Below are 25,004 nucleotides of genomic sequence, written 5' to 3' on the forward strand. Positions count from 1 at the left end.
TGGCAAAAGGGGGCAAAAAGGCCAAACAATTAAATTAAAAGTGGCAAAAAGGTGAGAAAATTGAGTTTTAAGTGGCAAAAAATGGGTGAAAGTGGCCTAATTTGAATAATAGTGGCAAAAACAAGTGGCAAAAAGGTCAAAAAATCCAAACAGTTGAATTAATGGTGGCAAAAAGGGGAGAAAATTTAGTTATAAGTAGCAAAAATGGTTGAAAGTGTCATAATTTGAATAATAGAGGCCTAAAAAAGTGGCAAAAGGGGTCAAAAAGGCCAAACAGTTGAGTTAAAAATGGCATAAAGGGGAAAAAATTGAGTTTTAAGTGGCAAAAATGGGTGAAAGTAGCATAATTTGAATAACAATGGCAAAAAGAAGAGGCAACAAAGGCCAATCAGTTAAATTAAAAGTGGCAAGAAAGGGCAGAAAAATTTAGTTAACAGTGGCGAAAATGGATGAGAGTGGCAAAAGATGAATAATAGTGGCAACAACACGTGGCAAAAAGGTCAAAAAGGCCAAACAGTTGAATTAAAGGTGGCAAAAAGGGGAGAAAATTTAGTTATAAGTGGCAAAAATGGTTGAAAGTGTCATAATTTGAATAACAGTGGCCCAAACAAGTGGCAGAAAGATCAAAAAGTGGCAAAACTGGCAAAATGGGTGACACAAGTAAAAACAAACAATAGCGACATCGAGTCCAAGTAAAAGCTTGACACATTTTTCAGCTCCATGATGAAGTCACTGTTAGCCAGGATGCTAGCACTAATGCTACTGATCACACACATGCATTGATAACTTAAATAAAGCACAACTGGGGACAGACCTGCATGGCAAGTTCTGGCTCCAATCTGACACGTCTACATGTACATGTTCTTCCCTTATAATAGAAAAATGAAACAAAATGAAAAAAGTGTGTGTGTCAACAGATTTGTTAGCCTTGAGTTTTCTTTGTTATTGACTGGTTTTGATGTCCGTCCACTGTAATTTTAGCTGTTTAGTCAGATGGTTAACCGTGTGAGCTCAGAGTGACTAGGGTTCAGGAAACCTCACCCTGTCTCCAAAGGTTCAGCCGTTATAAACTTTCCACATCCACTGTATGTGAAAGCCGTGAGCTTATCCCACCCACAAAGAACACCACACCTCACTGACCAATTTGGATTGAATGCTGTGATTACATCATAGCTGTTGCACATGCATTGTAAAGCAGGTGGAGAATAATATGGAGACTGGGCCAATGGAAATGCTTAAAGCAAAACACAGACATTTATTATTACAAGCTATGAAATAGAGTGACTGGACTGATGAAGTCATCTATGAATTCTTGTCTCTGTTATGTCATTGCTACTGGCTTGGCTGTATTTTTGTTCTTAAAAAACAAAAACATTTAAAAATTGGTGGGCTAACTTGCTACATCTATGCCTTAGATCAGCCTCAATTTTTGGCCTAAACATACCCGAAAGTTCTGCACTGTACCATGTATATGGAAATTGAAGGATTCCCAAGAGGGGTTTTATTTGTCTGGTGTTTACATGACAAAAAAATCTCCAAAAGGCTCCAGCAGCACAAACTCGGCCCAGAGGTAAAGCTCAGTGAATCAGTTAGCTGAGTTGACATCTAGCAACTCCCAGCTATCACTCAAAGAGGCCACACCCCCTTACCCGGCATCATTTTAAGCATTGACATCATGTCATCTGCTGAGTTTTAAAAAAAAAATCCTTAAAGTTTTCATGACAGAGAAATAAGGCTGTAAACATGTTCATTTCTGCTCTAAAGCTGGACATTTTAACATGGAGCTCTATGAGGAGTGGTTTACTTCTAGAAACAGCCTCTAGTGGACACTCAAGAGAACTGCAGCTTTGTCATCTTGGCTTCCTTTTTCAGCCCTGCAGGTTTCAGTTTTGAGTGGACACTGCTCTTCTAAACTTGTCGGATCTAAAAATAGGCACCCGCTTCTTCTCTCAGCAACAAAATGTGATAAATTACTTTCCCATTTTCTCTGGCCGAGCCGGTAAATTTCCTGCAGCAGAGTGAATCACTGCAGTGAATGTGGACGGACTGAATGTAGCAGTGAGCTTACAGTACAGTATACAGTATATATATATGTGTCCTCTGGCAGCTTTATTCCCCTCTCAATAAACAAGTGGCAGAATGCAGAGAATAATGAAGGGCTCCTGCTGCTGTTTACTGTCAGCTGCTGTGCTGGAGATTGAATTATAATTACCAGGCTCTTCCAGGAAAATCAGCACATTTTATTCCCTACATCTCACCTTTGGTGCCCACTCCACAGACTAAAGGCAGGTAGGACTGGGAGACCAAAAATCATAACTATTTTTAAGCTGAATGGTCATAGATGGTATAAATCGAAGTATTTTATCTGTAAAGAATTTTTTTAAATGTTGTCAAAATGCTAGAATTATAAACTTCGATATGATTCTTGTAAAAATTGACCTGGCTCGCCAGATGGACGTGTACATGGTGTTTGGGAAAGGGCAGAGCCTTTGAAAAAACTACTTGGAGGGTGATTGGATGAATTTTCTGTCCGTCACATCTTTACAGGCCAATCAGAGCAACAAAACATGTGACGTCGTAGCCGCTATCGAGCAGTAAACTCCATAGAGAACTTCATAACGCAAACCATTGTGACTTTAGACATTTCAGTACGTGACTTTTGTCATTGTTGAAAAGAAAACAACCCACTGCTGTTCTTTGTTCTTCTTTTAAAATGTTATCAAATTCTGATAAAACTTATGCTTTAGCAGCATCCACGCTAATGTCTTTCGCCATAACTGCACCAGCGTCTTGATGCTGCTTGCTTACGTCTCGACTCCAGCACGCCCAGAAGTACTGCCCCTCGTCGCTGATTGGTCCTGTCACTTTCTAACCGGGCCCAAACTGTTCAGATGATTCTAGTAAGAATTAAACCATATTGAAACGTGTTTGATACTAAGCCAACAAAATAGAAGTCCTAGACTAGAACAGCTGATTTTTGAATGTTACAAGCAGATAAAATTGGAACTGGAAATTGAAATCTTGTTTTGATAGGCTGTAAACACCTTAAATATTTGATCAAAGCATATACTTTGTTATTCCTACTGATTACACAGCAACTTTACTCTCCTGTCCCCTCTATCAGTTGTGCAGGTAAGCAGGACAAGCATTGCCATATGTTTTGTGACAGAACATTCGTCATATCATCTTCAGGGATTTTTTTTTTATTATTATTTTGAAAGGTTCTGCTTTCCCATTCACCATTTATGATGTGTTGCTCAGATGGATGTGAAATATCTCTCATGCTATGTAGTGAAAGTCTATCAAGTTGATTGCAGTCAACAGCCGAAGCTTGTAGGGGCAGTGAAGAATTTCATGGTAACAACCAGTCAGTGACATTGCTGTGACACTAGGATTGTCAGTGTTGTAGTTCTTATTCTTTAAACAAGGTTGATATCCAAATTGTGTCTATTAAACTATTTATTTCACAAAGATACACAAGGTAGCATGCCATTGACAACCAACTTAGTAACATGGAACTTATAGGAGTTAATCAAATTTTCTCCATTTACAGGATGCAAGAAAAGGCACCATCAGGTTTTTTTTTTTCCATTTATTTCCACTTTAAGGGTACCAACAAGGGAATCTAATCAAATTCTGTCCTGTTAAGAGGGCACAAAAGATGTCACTTAGTCAAATTGTGTCTGTTTATAGGGTGCAAAAGAAGATATCTCTACTTAAAAGGCACCATGGAGAACATTTTTTCGGTTTTCTCCACTTTAAGGACACTAACAAGGGCACATTATCAATGTTTTTTTTTTTCCTAGAGGGCACCAAAAATGTCACTTTGTCAAATTTTGTTCTCTTACAGAGTGCCAAAGAAGACACTTTGTTGAATTTTGTCTACTTAAAAGGCTCCAGGAAGGTTATTTTGTTAAGTTTTCTTCACTTATAAGTCACCAAAAAGAGCATATTGTTAAAATTTGTCTACCTGGAGCAGGGGCATTCACACTTTTTCCACTGAGGGCCAAACACAGACACTATGAGGACGGTGGGGCCGCTTTCATACACCTCGTCTTGAGGATATTACAGTTAGTAATGCCATTCTAACTAAGATATGCTTTGTGGAGCACAGATAGACTAGCTGTGAGGTTGCCCAGGTTGCAGTCTTGCATGTGGCCTCTTGCATGTGGCCTCTCTCATTCCTGTTTCTGCCTCTATCAACTGTTCTTTTCCATAATAAAGGCATAAAAAACAAAAATATATATCTTAAATGAAGATCAGCTCATGACTGGGTATACCTGAATGGCTAGTTAATGACTGACAAGGCAAATATACTATCATTTGATGATTTTGGGAGGGCCAGCCAGATTTCAGGGGGCCTTGGTTGGCTCTAGCCGTCACTGGCTCTGCCCCTGGAATGCCATTGCTATTGCTATTTGCAGCCATAATTCATCATGGCGTTATAAATCAAGATCTTGCTATCATTTTGGTTAGCAAAATATTTAATATTTATAGTGTTGTCCTAATTAAGTTACAAAAAACATCATGAAACTTGATTTGTCAAAATGTTTGTCTACAGAATTAGCATGTGCTGAAACTAAGCTGTACAATACTGTTAAGCTCAAGCTTTATGCTATAATATGGGCCATATTTCTTTTTATTTATAGAATTTACTGAGAGCCAATCAAAAGTGGACCGTAGGCCGCATTTGGCCCACGGGCCATAGTTTGGAGACCCCTGACTTAGAGGGAACCAAAGAGGTCATTATGTCCAAATGTGTTTACATAGAGGACAACAAAAATGGCACTTTGTCAAATGTTGTCCATGTATGAGCCTCTATAGTGGTTTCTCAACCTTGAGGTCAGGACCCCCTTGGGGGTTGCGAGACACTAAGAGGGGGACTCCAGATTCCTTAAAAAACTAAGAATATTTTTTCAGTTCCACTGTTGCCACTTTACACCAATTTTGCCAAATTTGAACCAGCTTTTATAATTTTTTTTCCCACAAATTTTAACACATTTTTGCCATTTAACACTTATTTTTGCCATTTGAAACCCTTTCCACCACTATTTCTGCCTGTTTTTGCCATTTCTAAACCAATTCTTGCCGCATGCACCCAATATTGCCTCTGTTGACACATTATTGCTACTATTAATCCCATTTTACCACTTTTTATGCCCAATTTATCCCATTTTAACAACATTTCAGTATCTGATATGCCCATTTTTGCCAGTTTGACCAATTTCTGACGATATCTGCCTACTCTTTCTTTTTCAGTTAGCAATATTTTGCCAGTTTGTATCGATTCTTCTTATGTTTCACCATATTTCCACCCATTTTTGCCAATTTAAAGCCTTTTCAGCCACTTTTTAATTTCCTTTTACCACTATTTATGCCTATTTTTGCCACTGTAACCCATTTTTGGCTTTTTTTGGTTATTTTTGCCATTCTTACATAATTTTTGCCACTTCTAATCCATTTCTGCTACTTTTAAGATGCAATTTCAGCACCATTTACACCATTTCTTTGCCATTATTAACCCACTTTTTCCGTTTTTAACCCATTTTAATAATTTTTTTTTGTTTTGTTTTGTTTTTTTTTTGTTTTTTTTTTTTACTAAATAGAATTACATTTTTAAGAAGGCTACTACACAAATTATTATAAAAAGAGATTTGTTTCATTGATAAGAGTGGTTATTTTTATAGGTTAAATGTGAAATATCACAGCTTAACTTTACAATAGACCGTGATTTTGTTGACCTCCATGGGCCCCAGAAAGCTCTCCCCTTTATACCCCCTTATGGACGGCCTTGTCTGGACACGACTATTCCTGAATGTGCATGGTTGTGTTCAGCCACCCTCAGGTACAGAGGGGGTTCACGGTCTCAGGCTGAAAAGGCTGAGAATCCCTGCTATAGAGGTTACCACATCATATTTATCTACCATAACTGGGTCCATGTGGGCGATTGCACCCCCCTCCCAAGTCCACCTGTGCTTGAATAGATGAGCTGGATCAGTTTCCCTTTCACCATCATCAGAAATCCCGCCCCTTCTTAAATTTGATTGGCCTGTGAGGGAGAAGTGACAGTGACAAGAACAGCTCTGTTCTAAAAGTTGAACTGTTTTCAACTCAGAGTGCTGAGAGCATAAACATGGTTTTTACCACTCAGGGTGTTGGTTGCACTGGATTACACTGGCTTTGTATTGAAAATGATGACTGCCAGGGCATCTTGAGTCTCAACTGGTGGTTCTGGGACCAAAAGTGGGTTATGAAGTCATTTTCAGCAGGTTGGAGCTGAAAATGTGGAGAGAAGTCTGTGAAGTGCTTCTATATTTGAAGGATGGCTCATCACTTTGTTCCATGTCAAGTCCAGCCTGCCACATTTTTTTATCCAAAACATTTAGTTATGATTCAAAGATTTAAAACATTTGGGTCACGATGTATTGTTGAGGAGCTGGTGGTCAGTTTTGACGTCAGTTAAGAGCCGCTGGCTTAGTGATTAGACAGGTCCCATGTACACAGTCCAGCCCGTGGCTCCTTTTCTACGCATCATACCCCACTCTCTCATCCCTATTTCTGATGATCTCAAGACGATCCCTGCTTCATGAATAATAGCATGAAAAGCTGCCCAGCAGCGGTAGAAGGGCTGTGGACAGAGGCCCTTACTCTCTTAACTCTCTCCTCTCTGTAAAACACCAACCCTCATTCCTTCTGCATCACAAACCTCCAGGTTAACTCAACATTATCTCAGCCCACACAAACACACCCACTGATGATGTGATCCCCAGAGATGATTTTAAACTCATTCAGCACTCACAGCTCATCAGGCTGTGTGGTCGGAGGCCTGAGGCTCAAACCTCTCACATTGATTAATCAGTAAATGAAATGACTGCAATATTGTGGGATGGAAGTGATGAGTTAACAGTCAGATCAATGTGGTCTAATGGTAACAGACTGATGGAGCATCTTCACCCTGAAGATGATTTTATGGACATGTTTGGTCTCAAGAGCAGATCACAATAAAGTGCAAAGAATACGTCCTAGGCTCAGGTTTTCAAATCATACACTTGTAGCAAACAGGTAAAATATCTAGAGGAGATCATATATATTATCCCACTTCTCTCATTCAGTATTTTTGATCATGTTTAAGGACAAGTGGAGATGGGTAAAAACCCAACAAATGGCTTTTTAAAGAGTATTGATTGTGTCTGTTTAATTGGTGTTTTAGCAGCAGAGGAGACAGACGGACATCACTCAGAAGTCATTACACAACAAGGCAGGGTGACGTTTACCATACGGTAACAATCAGTTAAATACTGCATAATTTAAACAACTTTACAACACATTTTGTGTAAATTTATGGCAGAGCTTGGTTTATGCTGGACATAGCATTGTCCAAAATGTCTTGTTGTGCTGAAGCATTAAGATTGGCCTTCACTTGAGATAAGGGGTCTAGCACAAACCCTGAAAATTACCCTATCATAATCCCTCCTCCACCAAACTTTACATTTGGCACAAGGCAGGTAAAGTCCTACTGGCATCTGCCAAACCCAGACTTGCCCCTCTGACTGCTAGACAGTAGCTGCATTTCCATTACAGTTTTTCACAAAATAAAAGTGATGTTTCTAAATTTTGACAAAGTACATTTGCACTTTGAATGTGTTTCCACTGAAGGGAGTTTTGGGCATGAGCCTCATAATGTCATAAAATCTCATCTTGCGAGACTCCACTGCAAGAAAGATAGACGTTCAAACTTGTTTTGTGTTGGTACAGTTATGATTACATCTACAGCAGTTGCCTTGACAATTTTGAACAAAAGACGAAGGCAACGGATGAAAGTTCAGGGGCAGTGTCCATAGGCATGGCAAAAGCCACATGTAAGGGTATAATTATGATGTTATAAAAAGTCTCGGCTTCCTTTTCTGTCCACACGTATCGTGCCATGTTGTATTGGAGTAAACGGGTCATGTGACACCGTACGTTATGTCCTGACGTGTAAATGTGGAAAAGTGTTTCCATTGCTCTTTTGCCGTATATTTCTACATCGAAATATCTGAAAGCCTCCTCATGAGAGCGTAAAAACTTTTTAGTAATATTTAAGAGGTTTTATGAAATTCAGGTGTTTCCATCACCAGTTTTTTATTGTGCTATTTAGATGCACATTTCTAAGGGTAATGGAGACGAAGCTAGAGAAGCAGAATTTGCCACTCCACAGAATACAACTCCACTGCTCCCCCACTCAAGTGTGCTTTACACCAGGGGTTCTCAACCTTTACAGCCCGTGACCCCCAAAATAAAGACGCCAGAGACCAAGACCCCCACTGTCCCTGGAGGTGGTTGAACACAGCCATGCATATTCAAGAATAGTGCAGACAAGGCTATCCATAAGGAGGGATAAAGGGGGAGGTCTCTGGGACCCAGCCAAACTAGGGACCCATGGAGGTCAGCAAAACCATGATCCACTGAAGTTAAGCTGTGAAAACCATATTTTATATTTGACCTGAATAATAACCACTCTTATCAATCAAACAAAAATCTTTATTTATTCATTTGTGTAGAAAATAGCCTTCATAAAATGAAAATAACTTTTGTTAAAAATATAATTGAAATGGGTTAAAAAATTTTAATATTGGTTAATAATGGCAAAAAATAGTGGAAAATGTGGTAAATTAGATTTCTAAAGAATATATTTGGGTTGAAGTGGCAAAAATGGGAACAAAAAGTGGTAAGAGGGAAATAAAAAGTGGCTGAAATGGATTTTAAGTGCAAAAAATTGGTGGAAATTAGGTGAAATAGGATGAAAATTTGATATAAACTGTCAAAAATGGGATTAATGGTTAAAATGGGCAAAAAAGGGTTTCAAAAGGTGATTGACAGAGGCAATAATGGGTCAACAGAGGCAACAATAGGCAGAAAGTGGTAAGAATTGGTTTAGAAGTGGCAAAAACAGGCAGAAAAACATGATGAAAAGGGTCTAAAATGGACTTAAATGGGTTTTAAGTGGCAAAAATGTTCTAAAATTGGTGAAACTGGTGTTAAAAATTGATGTGTAAGGGTCTGACATTTGGTAAAATTGGTGTAAAGTGGCAACAGTGTAATTCTAAAAATATTCTTAGTTTTTTTTAAGGCATCTGATGACCACCTCTCAGTGTCCCCAAAGGGGGTCCCAACCCCAAGGTTGAGAACCACTGCTTTACACCACTTCATCCAAGACTTGGCATTGGACTTGGTGATGTAAGGCTTGCCGTAGCAGTCGTTGACCCCGCTCTGTGATTTTACGTGCTCTTCTGCTTCGTGGCTAAGTAGCTGTTGTTCCTAAATGCCTCCACTTTCTAACAATATCACTTCCAGTTAACTATGGAATATCCAGAAGAGATGAAATCTTATCTTATTACCATCTTATTGCAAAGGTGGCATCCATCACAGTACCTCACTTAAAGCTCTTCAGAACAACCCTTCTAGGATCACGAATGTTTAACAATGGAGACTGCAAGGCTACGTTCTTAATTTTATACACCTGAGGCTCCTGAATTCAATGATTAAGGTCTGGCCAAATATTTTTGTCCATATAGTATGGCTCTTATACCATGGATTTGTGAAACAGTCTGTCTGGTATATCAAGGAAATTCACTTCACAGCTTCTATGGATGAAATATGTGTAATGACTTGCATCTTTTGCAGCATGCTTTGATCAGATATTCACAACATCCCAAACATGCTCTTCAGAGGATTTATGTCCTTATTAAACATGCTGTTGGACATATCACAGCTCATTTCACAGCTCTTCTGAGTCCCTGTGTGCGTAGGTATGAGGCTTTATTAAATATCAAACCTAAAGTGGAATAGATAGTTGGTGCACAGTGATATTTATAGTCTGAGGGTTTAACTGCACCGAGCCTGTGCTCCATACATCACTGATATTTATCAGGATCTGTATTGACTTCGTTCCACAGCGTTAAATCTCACACAGTGACATCTCTGCAGCAACAATACCAAAACAAACCACATGTGATTTATTGTGTTTCCATATTAAAGTCATTTGGTGTCTGTTAACCCTTAAAACTTGAACTGTGTTTCTTCCTTCAGGGATGGGATTCTCATTTTTTTCTCATTAATCTACACTCAGTACCCCATAATGACAAAGTTCAAACAGAATTTTTGAAATCTTTGCAAATTTTTGAAAAATAAAAAACTGAAAGATCACATTGACATAAGTATTCACACCCTTTGCAAAAACACTTGAATTTAGCTCAGGATCCTATGATATTTCAGTTTTTTATTTTTAATGAATTTGAAAAAATGTCTGATTGTTGATTAATAAGGAAAACAACGTTTTTTCTCAAGGCTCAAGGCTGCAACACAGCAAAACTGAAAAAAGTCAAGGGGGTCTGAATACTTCATGACGATATACAGTATATGCAACTTTTCCACCTGAGAATAGTAGTTTTGAACTTACATCTTGCTTCTATTATCCTTTGCAGATCCCATCCCAGTTTGAGAACTTCATGTAAACAACAGTAATGTGCCAGTGCCAACGACTTGTTTTCTCCTTGATTCTCTCTGCAGAAACAGCTCTGTCCCTCAGAGGCTGGAGGTGGACCCGAGTAAGCACAAAGCCGTCGACTTCGCCAACATTGTCACCAAACAGGCAAGCGCTAAACAAGGCCCACTGGAAATGACCAGGACAGTTCCACCTCCCACCTCAGGTCCCAGGTCCTCTGAGGAGTTTGTAGATGACCCTGATGTCCCCCCACTCATATGAGACATATGAGACATGCAACCAGATGACCCCTTTATTGTTAAATGCAAGCAGCCGTTGTGCTCTGCAAAGCCTGCTGGGATACATAGTGACTGAGGCTAGTCTGGTGATGCCACTTTTAACCATTTTTTTCACCCTCATTAGGTCTTAGTAGTACCATTATATTAAAAGGGTTGCATTAAAAAGACTTTTTTATTAAATTCAAGTGACCAGAGCAGAGTTGGCAGAGCTAGTCGAAGCTTCACAACTACCAACATTACTGTAGGCTAAGAGCTCCACTAGTATACTGTTAGGTAGCAGGATAACAAACTCTACGTCATGAAAACTGGTGCTGCTTGACAGAGAAACCTAAAATCTGGTCATGTCTTAAAGACTGGTGCAACATCCATTCTTGGATTTATGGAATACAGGATGTCTCTAACATGTAGGAGTGCTGCTGAAAACCAATTTATTCATGTTTAAGATGAGCAGAAAGTTCCCAGATTGATTTCAGTGAGCTTCCTTATGTTTCCTTCAAAAAGACAAAGTAATAAAAAGCTCCTGGGATAAAATTAAAGTGTTTTTTCTTCTTACATTTTGGCTTGTTTGGTTTTTGTCCTGTAAACTGCAGCTGGGAGGACAGCGCTGCAGAAAATCAATCCTCCCAGTATGTTCAGCTTTGCCTCTGGCCTTTTCTTTGTGTTTCAGAAGCCGGTGCACTTTGCCTTCTTTTTTTGTGTTTTCTCTTTTCTTGTGATTCTCCTCCCGGGCTGCCTCCCCAGAGCTCCAGAGCCGATACTCTGCCAGAGTCTGAACAGAGAGGCTCTTTTTGTGCCCAGAGGACGGCAGGCCAAACTTATTTTGAAGCTTGCTCATCTCTCCTTGAAACTCAGCCGAAGTCTCCGTGCTCTTTACTTCCCTCAGAGTTGTCACCCAAAAGGCTTGGAGGTCACGACTCCATCCTCTCCCCACTCGTCCCTGGAGCTGCTCTGAGTGCCGTCACAGCCGCAGCGCCTTGAGGGAACATTTTGGCTTTGGACCATCTTTCCTCCTGACAGCTTCACTCGTCTCATATCATCCCTGAGTTCTATATTTGGAGTGCCATCCAGGAGATTTGATGTGTGAGGCTGGTTGTTGCATGAGAAACCTGTCAGCCAGACCTGAAGACTGTATGTTATCTTCTCTTTTGGCTTCATTCACCAAAATGTTCTCAAGATTTTACTTAAATTTGTTCCACAGATAGTTCCTAAAGAAGCCTACATCAGATTCATGGTGTCTTTTTAAATTGCTCACCTGTGTCCTTAAATTGATAAATGCCATGTGAGCTGTAAGCTTGTGAGAAATACCCCTTTCATGCCCATATAAGGGCAGGAGACTGCAAAGCTGCAGAAGAAACACAGGACTGAGAGGAGAAGGAACAAGATGCCACTGATGCCCAAATTAAAAATGAACTGTTCGAGCAGTCTCATGGGGAACTCTAAGATGAGGAAATCCTTAGGCATTTCTAAAGTTGATGTAGCTCTGCTCCAGATAAAACCAAATAAGGCCAATTTAAATGAACATTTAGCATCAGAAGTGGAAATTTAACACATTTTTGCAGTAAAGATCAATATTTGCATGCTTAATTTAAACGCTCTGCACATTTAAGTCATGAACAGTTCTGAGAAGAACTTTAAAGCATGTTTTGGCCAAAAATTGTGGCAGAAACAAGGCATGTAATGGCGAGTATGAGTAAGGGCACCACTGGGCAGAAAGGAGGATTGACAAAACCCAGGCTGCTCTGGATGCCCCTGCATATTACCAGGGACATGGGAAAATAACAAAGTCCACACCTTTAGAGCAGAGTAAAGACCTGACCTGCTGTCTGTTAAAACACCCAGAGGAGAGAGAGAGAGGAGTGGCGTGCCTGGGTGTGAAGCAGTGTGACAGAGAGAAGAGCTGTTAGGTAGATTAAACAAGTAGCTCTTCTCTGTATTCTAGTGGTAGTGTTTAAAAGACATAACTAAAATGCAGCCAGCCTACCTTTGAATTGTTGAAAAACTCATACTCATCACCTGTTTAGTTAACCTGACACGTCAGATGGATTGTTTCACACATCCATCTGGTAAAGCTTCAATAGGAAATGTTTGAGAAAAGGCAGAAGCTTTGACAAAATTCCAAGTGTGATTGGATGAATGTTCTGTCTGTCACATCTCTGGCCCAAATGGTTCAGACGGGACCTTAACAAGATGGATTCACCAGTGAAAAACAAGGAAACGGGCGTATCCATCTGCTTTGCAAGGTTACTGTTTAGTATTATAGACTCCTAACATTAGCTTCTGTTGCTGCTGTGAAATAATCCTCCTCAGTCTTGGTCAATGATAAAAAAAAACACTATAACCTTGTACTAGGTCCTGTTAGTCAAAAATATTAACCCTTAGTTGACACCTGTGTTAAAAATGGCGAGACAAATGCTAATTAGCACGTTAACGACAGCAAGAATGTTACATTATGATGTGTTTAAAGACAGCTCAGACTTTTGACAGAGTACCATTATGAATAAAAGTCAGTGATTCTCTCCCAAAAGTCAAATGTATTTTAGTATTTTCATCATTTTATTTCAGATTACAACATGTAGGCTATTGATTGTGTTTTTAACAATTTGGCTATGTTTTTCAAGTAAGAAAATATGATGTGAGTAAAAGTAAAGACTAAAATGTACTTTTGGACTTTTGGTCAACTATAACTGGACTAAAATATTTTCAGTTTTTGTCAAAACTAGTCTAAAACTAGACTTAAACTGTGAAGAGTGAACAGGACTTAAATGTGACTTAAACTATTTTTGTCTTAAGACTAAAACTACAACTAAATCTAAAATGGGCTGTCAAAATCAACACTGGTTGTAGCACAAAAGGCCCCATGATGAAACCTTGATTCCCTACATGCCTCAACCCTATGCACATGACTGTAAATGTTCCTATTATTCAATAGCATCAATATACTAAATATTTTCAGTGCATTAAAACATTTTAAATTTCATATTATTGAATTTTTCTAATGCAGACATTTTAAGTGTTAAGTGCAAAATTGATCATTTCAGTATATATCAATCATATTCAATTCATATCAATCAAATATGGAGTATATAACAGTAATCACTAGTGTTCAAAATTTTTGGGGAAGCGAGGAAGGAACCACCGATAAAAAAAACTGCAGAAATGGGTTACAGGAACTAATTTCTTGCATGCCCCTCTATCAGAGCAGGAACAGCAGTGATGAGTAGAGACGACTGCTCAGCTGTGTCTACTAGATTTGTTAGAGTTGGTGAAAGATTTTCCCCACAAAACCTCGTCCCATTCTGGTTCAGCTGCTCCCAGCTGGTGGCTGTTAGTAATCAGCTGGTCTGGGTGGGTATCAAGGGAGGAGGCTGGGTGCTTTGTTCACTGAGAGCACCAGAAAGGTCGACACCGTCAGTCAGCTTTTCTTTGTTTTGGGGTTAAAAAAAGAATATTTGAGTGTGTGTTTATGTGATTGTAGGGTTTACTGTTTATCTTGTTACCCCAATAAACGACAAACTTAAAAACTTGCCCAAAGTAAAGAATGATGTTAGCAGTTAGGAACTTCAACTGCAACCTTTTAGAAATCCCAAACTTTTTTGGTTTTGCTTCTTGTTCAGTGTGCAGTTAAAAAAATCATACTGTAGCTTCAAGCACTGTAAGTGAATGAGGCCTTCTGTCCCCAAACTTGGTTACATGAACATTTTTCTTAAATGTTACAATCTAAATAGTGCACATCTCTCTACTGTAGCTGTACTCCAGATCAGCTACTAAAAACTGTTGTGCTTTTAACAAAACACATCATCATAAACGCATCAGAGACTTGGAGCCTTAATACATCATTAAATTGTGGTTCAGGTCATGTCTTATTGTGGCAGCCGACAGAGAAGTCTGCACTAAAGCTGTCCAAACCTATCAAGACTAAACTGTTGTTTTTTCTCAAACATGAATGAGCACAGATTGTATCAGGAGTTAACATAGCAAGCTTTCTCCTCTACTCTACTCATGAGCTGTATACTGATATAACTGAAAGGCTTATTGCTGTCTTTATCTGAGTCTGAATGAATCTTTCACTCTTCAACAAATGAGGTAATTTTGTAACTTTCTGACCTACCAAACTGTGTATGAATTGTCTGAAATATCTCTTTGTGTCACTGTAAATGGAAAAATCTCACCAAACAGAAAATCTCCCTCCTGTTTAATCAGACGGGAGGAAATCAGAATCAGACCACAGAGGATCCAAAGTTGGATTTTTGTTTTCTCTGTGATTAAAACCACAGACTGAAAAAGCCTGAACCACCTGCTCCTATTTCTTATCAGCTCCATCTCTGCGTCATTGATTTTTTTGTGTTGCCATGACAGCACACAGTCCCACTAGTTTTGAACACACATCACTGAATAGATTTGTTCAACTGTGTTTGATATTCATGACTTTAATATTTGTCTTTAATCTACTCAGAGCAACATGACATCCGTGATGGATCCTGGAGTTTCTTTATGTGGGTCTGTTCTTTTGTTTTATTCTCATTCTTTGCAAATCAATCATTTAAAATTTTTATTATTTTCTCTGCTTGTCAGTTTTAAATGTGTTGCAAACTAATAACTCCCAAATCAACCTTAGTCCCATACTGCTACGGCTTCCTGATGGCCATCCTCCAAGCCTGAGCCAGGCCCATGCTCTATGTCTCATCTTCACGACCCATGCAACCACCCCCAGGATCTGGACCAGCCCACTGGGTCCTGGGCACCCATTGTATGGAGAGCTGGATTAGGCCTAGGAAAGCATGCCAGATGCCTGTAAAGCTGATCTGCCGTTCCGTATCAAGCAGTTGACCCTTCCCATCCCAGCATTAGACACACGGTCTTGCCAACAACACCCAAGGATGGGCAAAACAGAAGAAGTCACAAAGGAGTCCAGCCAGCACCTCTGGCCATCAGTCAACATCCAGGACTCATAAGAGTATAGTAAGACCGGGAGGACCAAGGACTGAAAGACTGACTTTCACCTGCATGCTCAGATACCAGGTACACCAGACTGTCTTGCTCATCAAACCCATTGCTCCATGCACAAGTCCAAGTCTGCCCTTGATCTCAGCCTTGTAGTCAGTGGATCGTTGGATTACGCTGCCAAGGTAGGTGAACTGCTCTACAACTAACACACTCTCATGGTTCAAGACACAGATTTAATGGCAGCGTCCAAGGCATCCCTAAATGCCTGGATCTTTGTCTCCCAGGAGACGTGCATTGCCAACACTTCAGCCTCCTCTCTCCACAAGTCAGAGCTCCACAATGACATCTACAGTCACAGGCACCGATTCCATGGGTGCTCAGGCCCTGAAGCACCCACAGAGAATGCCGAGCACAAACGTGTGCCAATCATACCAATGTAGGCCTACGAAACACTTCCCCCCCAGCATACACGTACATTGCAAAGTAAACTAAGAAAAACTGCTAAAATGGCTAACTTTGACATAGAAATGGAAAAATTTATTATTAAAAAGCCAAAATTAATGAGCAACATTGTCATCTCCACTAGTGAAGCTACCACTACCGGTAGGACAGCAGCGGCAGCAAAGTTGCACATAAAAAGGGTCGTACTTTCAAGCTAGGTGGAAAGGAACATTTCCATGGATTTCATACGATGCAGCTAAAAACAAGGTATTTTGTGAAGTTTTCACCGCAGCCTAAAAAACATGAGTGCCCCCTTTATTTAAGCCTTTTTATAATTTTGGTTGTTGTGATCATTTCTTTTCCAGCGTGTGTCGCTATAAACTTTAGTTTTGTAATCATGTTAGTCTCATAAAGGCTCCAGGGTGAGCAGTAAGAGAAGAATTGATACAAGTAATTCATAAAGATGTTGCAGATGCTGATAAGTAGCCAGTTGGCATGTCTTGATTTACGGCACTAACTTTTAGCACCGCGGATGGCTCCATTCTTGAGGACCTACAAAGTACAGTGCATTGTTCAGCTATCTAGTCTCTGGGTAACCTTGCAAAGCAGAAGGATACCGCTCTTTCCATTTTTCTCACTGGCCAATCCATCTTGAAAATCTCCTATCTTGTCGTTTGGGCCCGGTTAGAAAGTGACAGGACAAATCAGCATCAAGGGGCAGTACTTTCGGGCGCAGCAGAGTCGTGACATAAGCAAGCAGCGAGCAATAATGGCGGAAGAAATTAGTGTGGATGCTGCTGAAGCACTAGTTTTATCAGAACTTAATAACATTTCTTTGATAAAAGAACAACAAAGAACAGCAGTGAGTTGTTTTCTGTGCAAAAACGACAAAAGTCGTGTACTAACATGTCTGCAGTCTACTTCGGTAGGGGCGCAGCTTGGTAGCGGCTATGTCCTGTGTTTTGTTGCTCTGATTGGCCCGTAAAGATGTGATGAGATGTTTTTTTTCAAATGCTCTGCCCTTTCCCAAACGCTGTCCATGAGTGGTTTACCAGATGGATGTGTGACACAAATCCATCTGGCGTGCCAGGTGAGTCTCTGGGGAATTGGATTGTAGATTTTTCAAAGGGCCTATACTGTATTTTTTTGTCCACCAGAGCAGTGGTTACAAACTTTTTTTGTCAAGCTCCCCTTTGGCAGATGAAAATACGTAATAACATGAAGTGCTTAAACACCAATTTTTCGCTGCTTTATGAAAGCAGCAGTCATGCAAATTTGGGGACCCACCAGCATCTACATAAATTGGTGCCTATGTCTACAGTCTTCACTTAAGATCAGAGTATCATTAGCAAAATCCAGATCAATGACTGGGACATCTGTAAATAACACTCCACAGTTTGCTGTCCCTGCTACCTGCCCCATTCTCCAGTCCATACACATACTGAAAAGAGTAGGGGCTTAAAGCACAGCCCTGCCTCACCTCAGAATCAACTGGGTCAAGTGCTGGGTCGCTCACAAAGAGTAGAGCAGGATAATGCTAGCCAACTGTATTCGGGAGACTCATTCTACCACTGGGAACAACAGAGACAAGTCTAACTGGGTGCATAGTGTTCTTGAAAGAGCAAGTCCTTAGCTTTCTCTAGAAATAGAAAGGTGCCTTTCACTGGCTGAGCATAGCGGGCGAGAGGGAGTGTAGACATGGTTGAGGGATTCAAGGTAAACAAGACCAGTTTTAGTTGCTAGCTTGCTTTTGAATTTGATGCAGACTGCAATTGGACACCAGTGTACAGAGATGAACAGTGGAGGGACATGTGCCGTCTTTGATTGGTTGAAGACCTGATGTGCTACTGAGTTCTGGATCCTCTGCAGAGGTCTAATTGTGCATGCAGGCAGGCCTGCCAGTTATGAGTAGCAGTAGTCAATGCGTGATGTTGGAAGAGCCTGCACCAGGAGCTGTGTTGCATGATCTGCCAGGTAGAGTCTGATCCTCTGATGTTATAGAGGAGAAATCGAGGCCATGTGAACCTTCAAGCCATGGTTTTGTTCTTAAGATTATCTATCCTGCTTCCCCTGTGGTGTAAGGTGTAAATAGAAAGCCTGTGTTTTCACTTGTCTGTTTTCTCTCCTTAAAGAGGTGATGCAGACTGAGATGACTTGTAATAGTACCTTATACAACCCTGCTTCAAAAGTACATCTTTATGTAAACCCCCTTAAAACGTTCTTGAAGGTAAAAAAAGCTGAGATACTGTCTGGTACACTGTTTGTTTTTGTTTGTGGTTATCTTGAGTCATAGTTCAGAAGGATCCACTCCGGTCTGGTTTGTCTGACCTCCTCTGTGACTGAGCAACACTGTCTGTATGATGAATAGGACTGCTGCTCTGTGATTCCTCTACATGTGGCTCTGTCCCGAGGGCTGGTGGGAGTTTTTGAGCCTCTCTGGCCTGGTATCAATGTCAGCATGTGTTGTGCTGCTCAGGCAAACGATGGACAGTAAAACCTGTGAGTCCTGCCAGCTTTAAATCTGAGGAAGCTGCAGCTCGGCTTAATTAACGCCATACCGACACTCAGCGGGGTTACGTCCTCCGAGCACACGGCGTGGCTGCACACAGAGCTCAGAAATTATGTTGAGGAGATTGGATCCCTGCTGAGGATGAAAATTCACACTGATTCTCACTGCGGACTTTAAAACAATATCAAAGGGGCACTTCAAGGATCCGTGTGGAGGAAATCCAAAGATGTTTGGATTCATGAGTGGTCTTTTTCTCTTTCCTCCACCTTCCCTTCCTCCCTCCTTTCCTCTCTTGGATGAATTATTTAACCGTCCTCTTCAGAGTAACCCCCCTCCCCTCTCCTCTATCTTCCTCTGCATCTCTGCTGGTGAACCAGGCGTCCTTTTGCTGCAGCTGCAGACGGATGCAGAGCTGTGATGGGCAGCTCGATCTGCAGCACCATGAGCAGGAGGAGGCGATGAGAAACATCCGATCACTGAGAGCGTCAAAGCTGTTTTATGGTTTTTATGTTAGTCAAAGTTTCTTTTTCAACCCTTCAAGGAGGAAGAGGGAAGTTCTGATAAAGTGATCCGGTGATGAAAAGGCCTCCTGATGGAAATTTTAGGATCTGTATTTCTTTAGCACTAACGGTGATCATGCACATCACTAAATGCTCAGATATTTGGTGAACTTAAATTCAACAATAACAAAGACATTTCTGGTAACCAAACTGTCCCAAGGGTCAAGGACTTCTAATCTCAAACATATTTGAAATTTACAGTAACATTCATGATGATAAACTGAGTTTTATGACAAAATATTGTAAGAAATAGACACGCCCACTCCCTTCTTCTGAAAGTCCCTTATCAGCCACATCATTCAGTCCATGCTGCTTTTAGATTTGATGATATCATAACCATTCAAGTTGGACTTTTCTGAGTTTGTTTCATATCCAAAACATGCCTTATTCTCAATTTTGGGCAAAAGCACCACATTACCCACAATCCTAGAGTGTCACAGTGACATCTGTAAATGGTTAAACCTGCCATTGTCTGTAAAACTGCTGGGATTTGCTGTGACTAGTGTATTTGATTATTATTTTTCAACAAAAGACAATTTAATGGGGAAACCAAGATACACTATGTGGACAAAAGTATTTGGCCACACCTGTTAATTATTGAATTCAGGTGTTTCAATCAGATCTGTTTACTCAGGTGCATAAAATCAAGCACCTAGCCATTTGTTATCATTTGTGATACAACATGGGTTGTTCTGAAGAGCTCAGTGACTTCAAGCATGGTACTGCGATTCATATCACTTTTGCACTCAGATGGTTTAGAAAATGTCATCCCTGCTGGATATTCCCAAGCCAATGGTAAGAGATATTAGTAGAAAGTTGAGGAATTTAGGAACAACAGCAACTCAGCCGAGAAGCAGAGGACCATGTAAAATCACAGAGCGGGTTGAACATCTGCTAAGTCACATGGTGCATAAAGGTCAGCAGTGTTAGTTTGAACTTCCACTGGCATTAATGCAATCACAAAAACACAGTGGTGGGAGCTTGTTAAATGGGTTCCTATAGTTGAGTAGCATGCAAGCATCATATCACTAAGTCCAGTGCCAAGCACCTGATTGAGTGGTGTTACGATGGAGTTTACGCTCTCTTAACATATAAGGTGTTGCACCAGCCATGATAGTTTCAACGTAGGCTTAAGTTATAACTTAAATCTTACGTCTACCCCCTAATAGGTGTAAAGTCCAGAATATGGTGATAGCTCTGAAAGACGGGTGCACCTGGAGGGTGATAAGGAGTTGAGGATTTTAACGGAAATTTGATGTCAGCACTGCGTCCTCAATGATCACTAACACTGTTGTTTTTCCATGAGCGGAGATAATTTCCGCTGTTCACTGTTACATTAGCTCGTGTTATTAGTGACTTCACCACTCGATGTCAGTGTTATTATTTAATATTGGCTTTCAGTTTGGGCTGAAGGCTTCACAATACTCACATATGCAAAATGCCTTGTCATATTTTTCATTCCCAGTGCTGTTTGAGAATTAACGGCAGTTAGTATATATTATTTTAAGCCGTTAGCATCTGTAGCAAACACGGGGTTAAAAAAAGTTTTAAAGTGATTGGTTACAGTTAGAGAAAACATCATATCTGCAACAATATTTTGGTTAGTTTGGACGTACTGTAAATCTCTACTAGTTAAGATCAACTGTACGTTTCTGTGGTGCAGCCAAACAATGACACAACTTAAGTTAGAACTTAACTAGTTTCAACATAGGGTTTAGTGTGGACTTTACACCATAACTTAAGATGGTACACATAGCTGGTGCATCCTGGTGGATGGTTACCTGCCTAACTGCATTGCTCCAACTGTGAAGTGTGGTGGAGGAGGGATAATGGTATGATACTGGTTTTCAGGGTTTGGGCTAGATCCCTTATCTCCAGTGAAGGTCATTCTTAATGCGTCAGCATACCAAGACATTGTTGAACAATGCTATGCTTCCAACTGTGTGGCAACAGTTTGGGGAAGGCCTTTTTCTATTCCAACATGACTGTGCCCCAGGCTACAAAGGAAGGACTATAAGATGACCATAACATTTCTGGATCATGTTCACATATTGCTTCTTCTTTGCATGCTACAGCTTTAACTTGCATTTGTGGATGGCTGTCAACTCAACTGTGTTGACAGACGTTGAATTCTGGAAGCGTTTATGAGCCCATGAAGGGATTTCCAGTACAGAATCATGCCTGTTTTAATGCAGGGCCCCTTGACTACCTAAAGACCGGGAGTCCCTTGCTCACAGAGACGTCTCCAGATTCTCTGAATCTTCTGAAATGCTCTGTAGATGGAGGGATATTCAAAGTCTTTGCAATTTCATGTTGAGGAACATTTTGCTGAGATTGTTCCACACTTTTTAGACACAGTGTGTCGCAGATTGGTGAACCTCTGCCCATCTTTACTTCTGAGAGACTCTGCGTTTCTAAAATGCTGTTACAAAATAACCTAGTTAGTTGAAAAATGCTTCTCCAGCTGTTTTAGCACCACTTTTCCAGCCCTTAGTGGCCCTGTCCCTACTTTTCTGAGATGTGTTGCAACCATGAAATACAAAATGAGCTACTATTCTTCATGAAATGGCAAAATGTCTCAATTTCAACATCTGATATGTTGTTTGTGTTATATTGTAAATAAAATATGGGTTTATGAGATTTGAAAATCAATGCATTCTGTTTTTATTTACATTTTACACAGTGTACCAGCTTTTTTGGAACTGGTTGTACTATGAGCTACTGTCACCTGATGTTTGTTTAAAGTAAAAAGACCATAATGCATTGAGAAAAGATTAAACTTACATTACTTACAAAGAGTACTTCAGAAACAGTGTTTCATTTTTCATCTCCACCACTGCACACAATATCAAATAAGATGCTGGTCAGGAAACGTTGTACCAACCTAAAAGCACCACCTCATCACTCATTCTGCTGTTTCCATGAGGAATAAAACATTAAGGTCTGCAGGTCAAGTGTTTCAGGCTCTGCTACGTTCATAAATCTGCTTATCAAATCAAACCAACCTATCAATCTCCTTAAACCAAACTGACGTCCAGTTGTATAAAAAAAAATGCACTGGATCCATCATAGAAAGCTGCTTGCTGGGCGACCTTCTCACGCGACCCCTCATATCTGAGTCCATTACACCTCTCTATCTGTGAGAGAGGGACTAACGCTGCTCAGAGAAACCAATAATCAATGCTGTAGCTGCCTGAAGTTGCCTGCATGTGCACTACATGTGAACCAAAACACCATGATCAAGGGAAAATATGCACCTGGCTTTTAGAGGAGCTAGTTGGAGACGTCAGAGATTTCTGATTTAACCAGAAAGATGTAGATTGTAGAGGACAGTAGCTACTCGCTGACAGACATGTGGATGCTGTATATTTCCTGGTTTCATTATAATAACACTCAAGGCCTCCGGGACCCTCCACCAGACGATCGGGACATGTTGGTTTGCTCAGCTCAGAGAGGTCACACATGGAGATTAATGCCCATTGGTGAGATTGATATGTTTATTTTAGCATTTATGCTGAATCGTAGTATCCGTTGGACTGTGAGTGTCACTTCAGCAGCAGCTCCATCCTCCGGGAGCCGACAGCTGGAGTCATTTTTCATGGAGCCGGAGACACGAGCAGCTTGATTCACGACAGCTTTAAGTCAGCGAGTGTCTCCAGAGGCTAAAACACACCACGGTCTCACGTGTTTTTGCCATGAAGGTTACAGGACAGTAGTGGTAACCTGGAATAAATCTCCTGAAACGTGTTATTTCAGGGACGGATACAAAACTTTCTGGCAATGCTCCAGATGATTGCATCAGCCTGCAGTCACAAAAGAGGCTGTGATGGCTGCAGTGGAGGCCAGGTGCACCCAAACTCAAAACAAGTTATTTTAAATTCATCTTTTTATTCAAACAGGCTTGGATATTTGGACATCCAGAGTTAAAACTGGAGTGCATCTTCCCTGGAATTTCCAAAAATGTCTTTAAAACATCATAAGATCAGTTCTAGCTAGGTCCTCAACCAAGAAAGATGACAAGAAATAGCAATGATACCTTAGTGAGATAAATAAAGGAATGAAATGATCTATATTTTGAACAATTAGCAACAATACTAAGACAAAAACTGGATTAAAAGCAGTGGTGGACAGTAACATTTACTTGAGTACTTTGCTTAAGTACATTTTTTCAGTATTTGTACTTTACTTGAGTGTTTCTTTTTTGGAAACTTATAACTTTCACTCCACAACATTTCAAAGAGAAATATTGTACTTTTGACTCCGCTACATTTCGCAGAAGTACTCGTTCCTTTTAGGTTCAGCATAGCTTTGTAGTCAAATGTTGGTGTTTTTCTTTTCTAAAACAGAAGCACAATAGATGGAAAGTGGGGAAATTGGTCAAAAATGGCTGAAAGGGGCAGAAAAGGTGGTGAAATGGGTTGGAAATTGGCAAAAAAAAATGGTTTAAAGGAAGCAAAACAGGGGGGCAAAATGTGCAGAAAAGTGGTTTAAAAACAGCAAAAATGTGTGGAAAATTTATAAGAAGCAAAATGGGTTAACAGTAAAAAAAAAAGGCATAAGTGGCAAAATCAGGCAGAAAAAAGCAGTGAAAGGAGTTTAAAAATGGCAAAAATTGGGTTAATAGTGGCAAAAATGTGCTGAGTGTGAAGGATCAGGAATGATCTTTGAGCGATTTAAACTTCACTGACCGTGCTCTTATGTCCATGTGTGATGGTTAGATCTGTTCTGTGTTCAGCTGCTGAGATCAGAGCAGTAACTTCTAGAAGTCTGAAGCTGGACTCTACATTGTGGTGTTATTCAGTAATGCTACTTTAAGGTCAGTATCTCCATCTGTTTTCCTTGTTGGTCTGGAGTTTACCGTGTTATTCTCTCAGCAGAGTTTGGAGCATTCAGTATCTTTGAGCTTAGTCCAGAGAATTTTCTGGACTTCATCTGTCGTTGTTTTGGGTTGTTGACATGAACAAACATTTATATAAAGAAAGCATTTCTGTCCACTTGTGTTGATAATGGTGTATAAATCCTGAGGAATAGTCCCGTAAGGCGTTTAGAACAGACAAAAAAGTGTGATTAATTTGCGATTAATCTCAAATTAACTATGACATTTGTGAGATTAATCATAATTAAAGTTTTCAATCTATTGATGGCCCAAATATATATTTTTTTAAAATTCAAAATGGTCTCAAATGAAGAGCTGCTTATGAACATTTAGATCAGTACACATCAGCTACAATGTGGTCTGTATTTCTATGTGTGCCGGCACACTTTGCTCAACAAAGGGGGGGCAAAATTTCTACTACAGCGTCTTGTGAGCAGTACTACAACCAAAAAAGGATTTTATGACTTTATTCATGCAGGTAAAGGTGTTTGGGAAAGGATAACAGAGCTTTTTTTTACATTTTGACTACAGTGTTGTTCTCTCTGGACAGCCATCATGTCATCAGACATCTCTCTGTTTACTCATCCAGCAGACAACAGATCACTCTCAAAGCTAAAACAGTCAAATATTTCCCTTTTCTCTCAGATCTCCCAGTATCATATTTATTAGGTTTATCTCCGAGAAAGTGCTGAGCTGTGAGGGCAGAGGAGACATGTAACAGGAACCACGCCGCTCTGAAGATGCTCTCACCAAAATTAAGTGCTGATGTCAGGGATCCTTTTTCCTACCCGTGTTTTTTTATGAAACCAAATCTCTGTTTCTGGAGATCTGAGAGCTGCCGGAGTCCAGTCTAAAATAACAGACCAGCAAAATCTGTGGAGCTCTTTTAGGTGCATGACTGTCTGCAGAAATG

At 40.2% G+C, this 25,004-nt stretch overlaps 1 protein-coding gene across 3 annotated transcripts in view; it reads left to right on the forward strand.

Annotated features, from left to right (window-relative positions):
- dnaaf11 (dynein axonemal assembly factor 11) overlaps nt 1-11,262 on the forward strand; it is a 55,081-nt gene extending 43,819 nt beyond the window's left edge. For all 3 annotated transcript variants that reach the window (XM_041803865.1, XM_041803866.1, XM_041803868.1), the window contains exon 12: nt 10,549-11,262. In XM_041803865.1, coding sequence (XP_041659799.1) covers nt 10,549-10,744 — 196 coding nt within the window. In that variant the 3' untranslated portion in view covers nt 10,745-11,262. The remainder of the gene's footprint in view (nt 1-10,548) is intronic.
- Nucleotides 11,263-25,004: the final 13,742 nt, after the last annotated feature.

This window comes from Cheilinus undulatus, linkage group 13 (assembly GCF_018320785.1).
Source record: "Cheilinus undulatus linkage group 13, ASM1832078v1, whole genome shotgun sequence".
Lineage (NCBI taxonomy): Eukaryota > Metazoa > Chordata > Actinopteri > Labriformes > Labridae > Cheilinus > Cheilinus undulatus.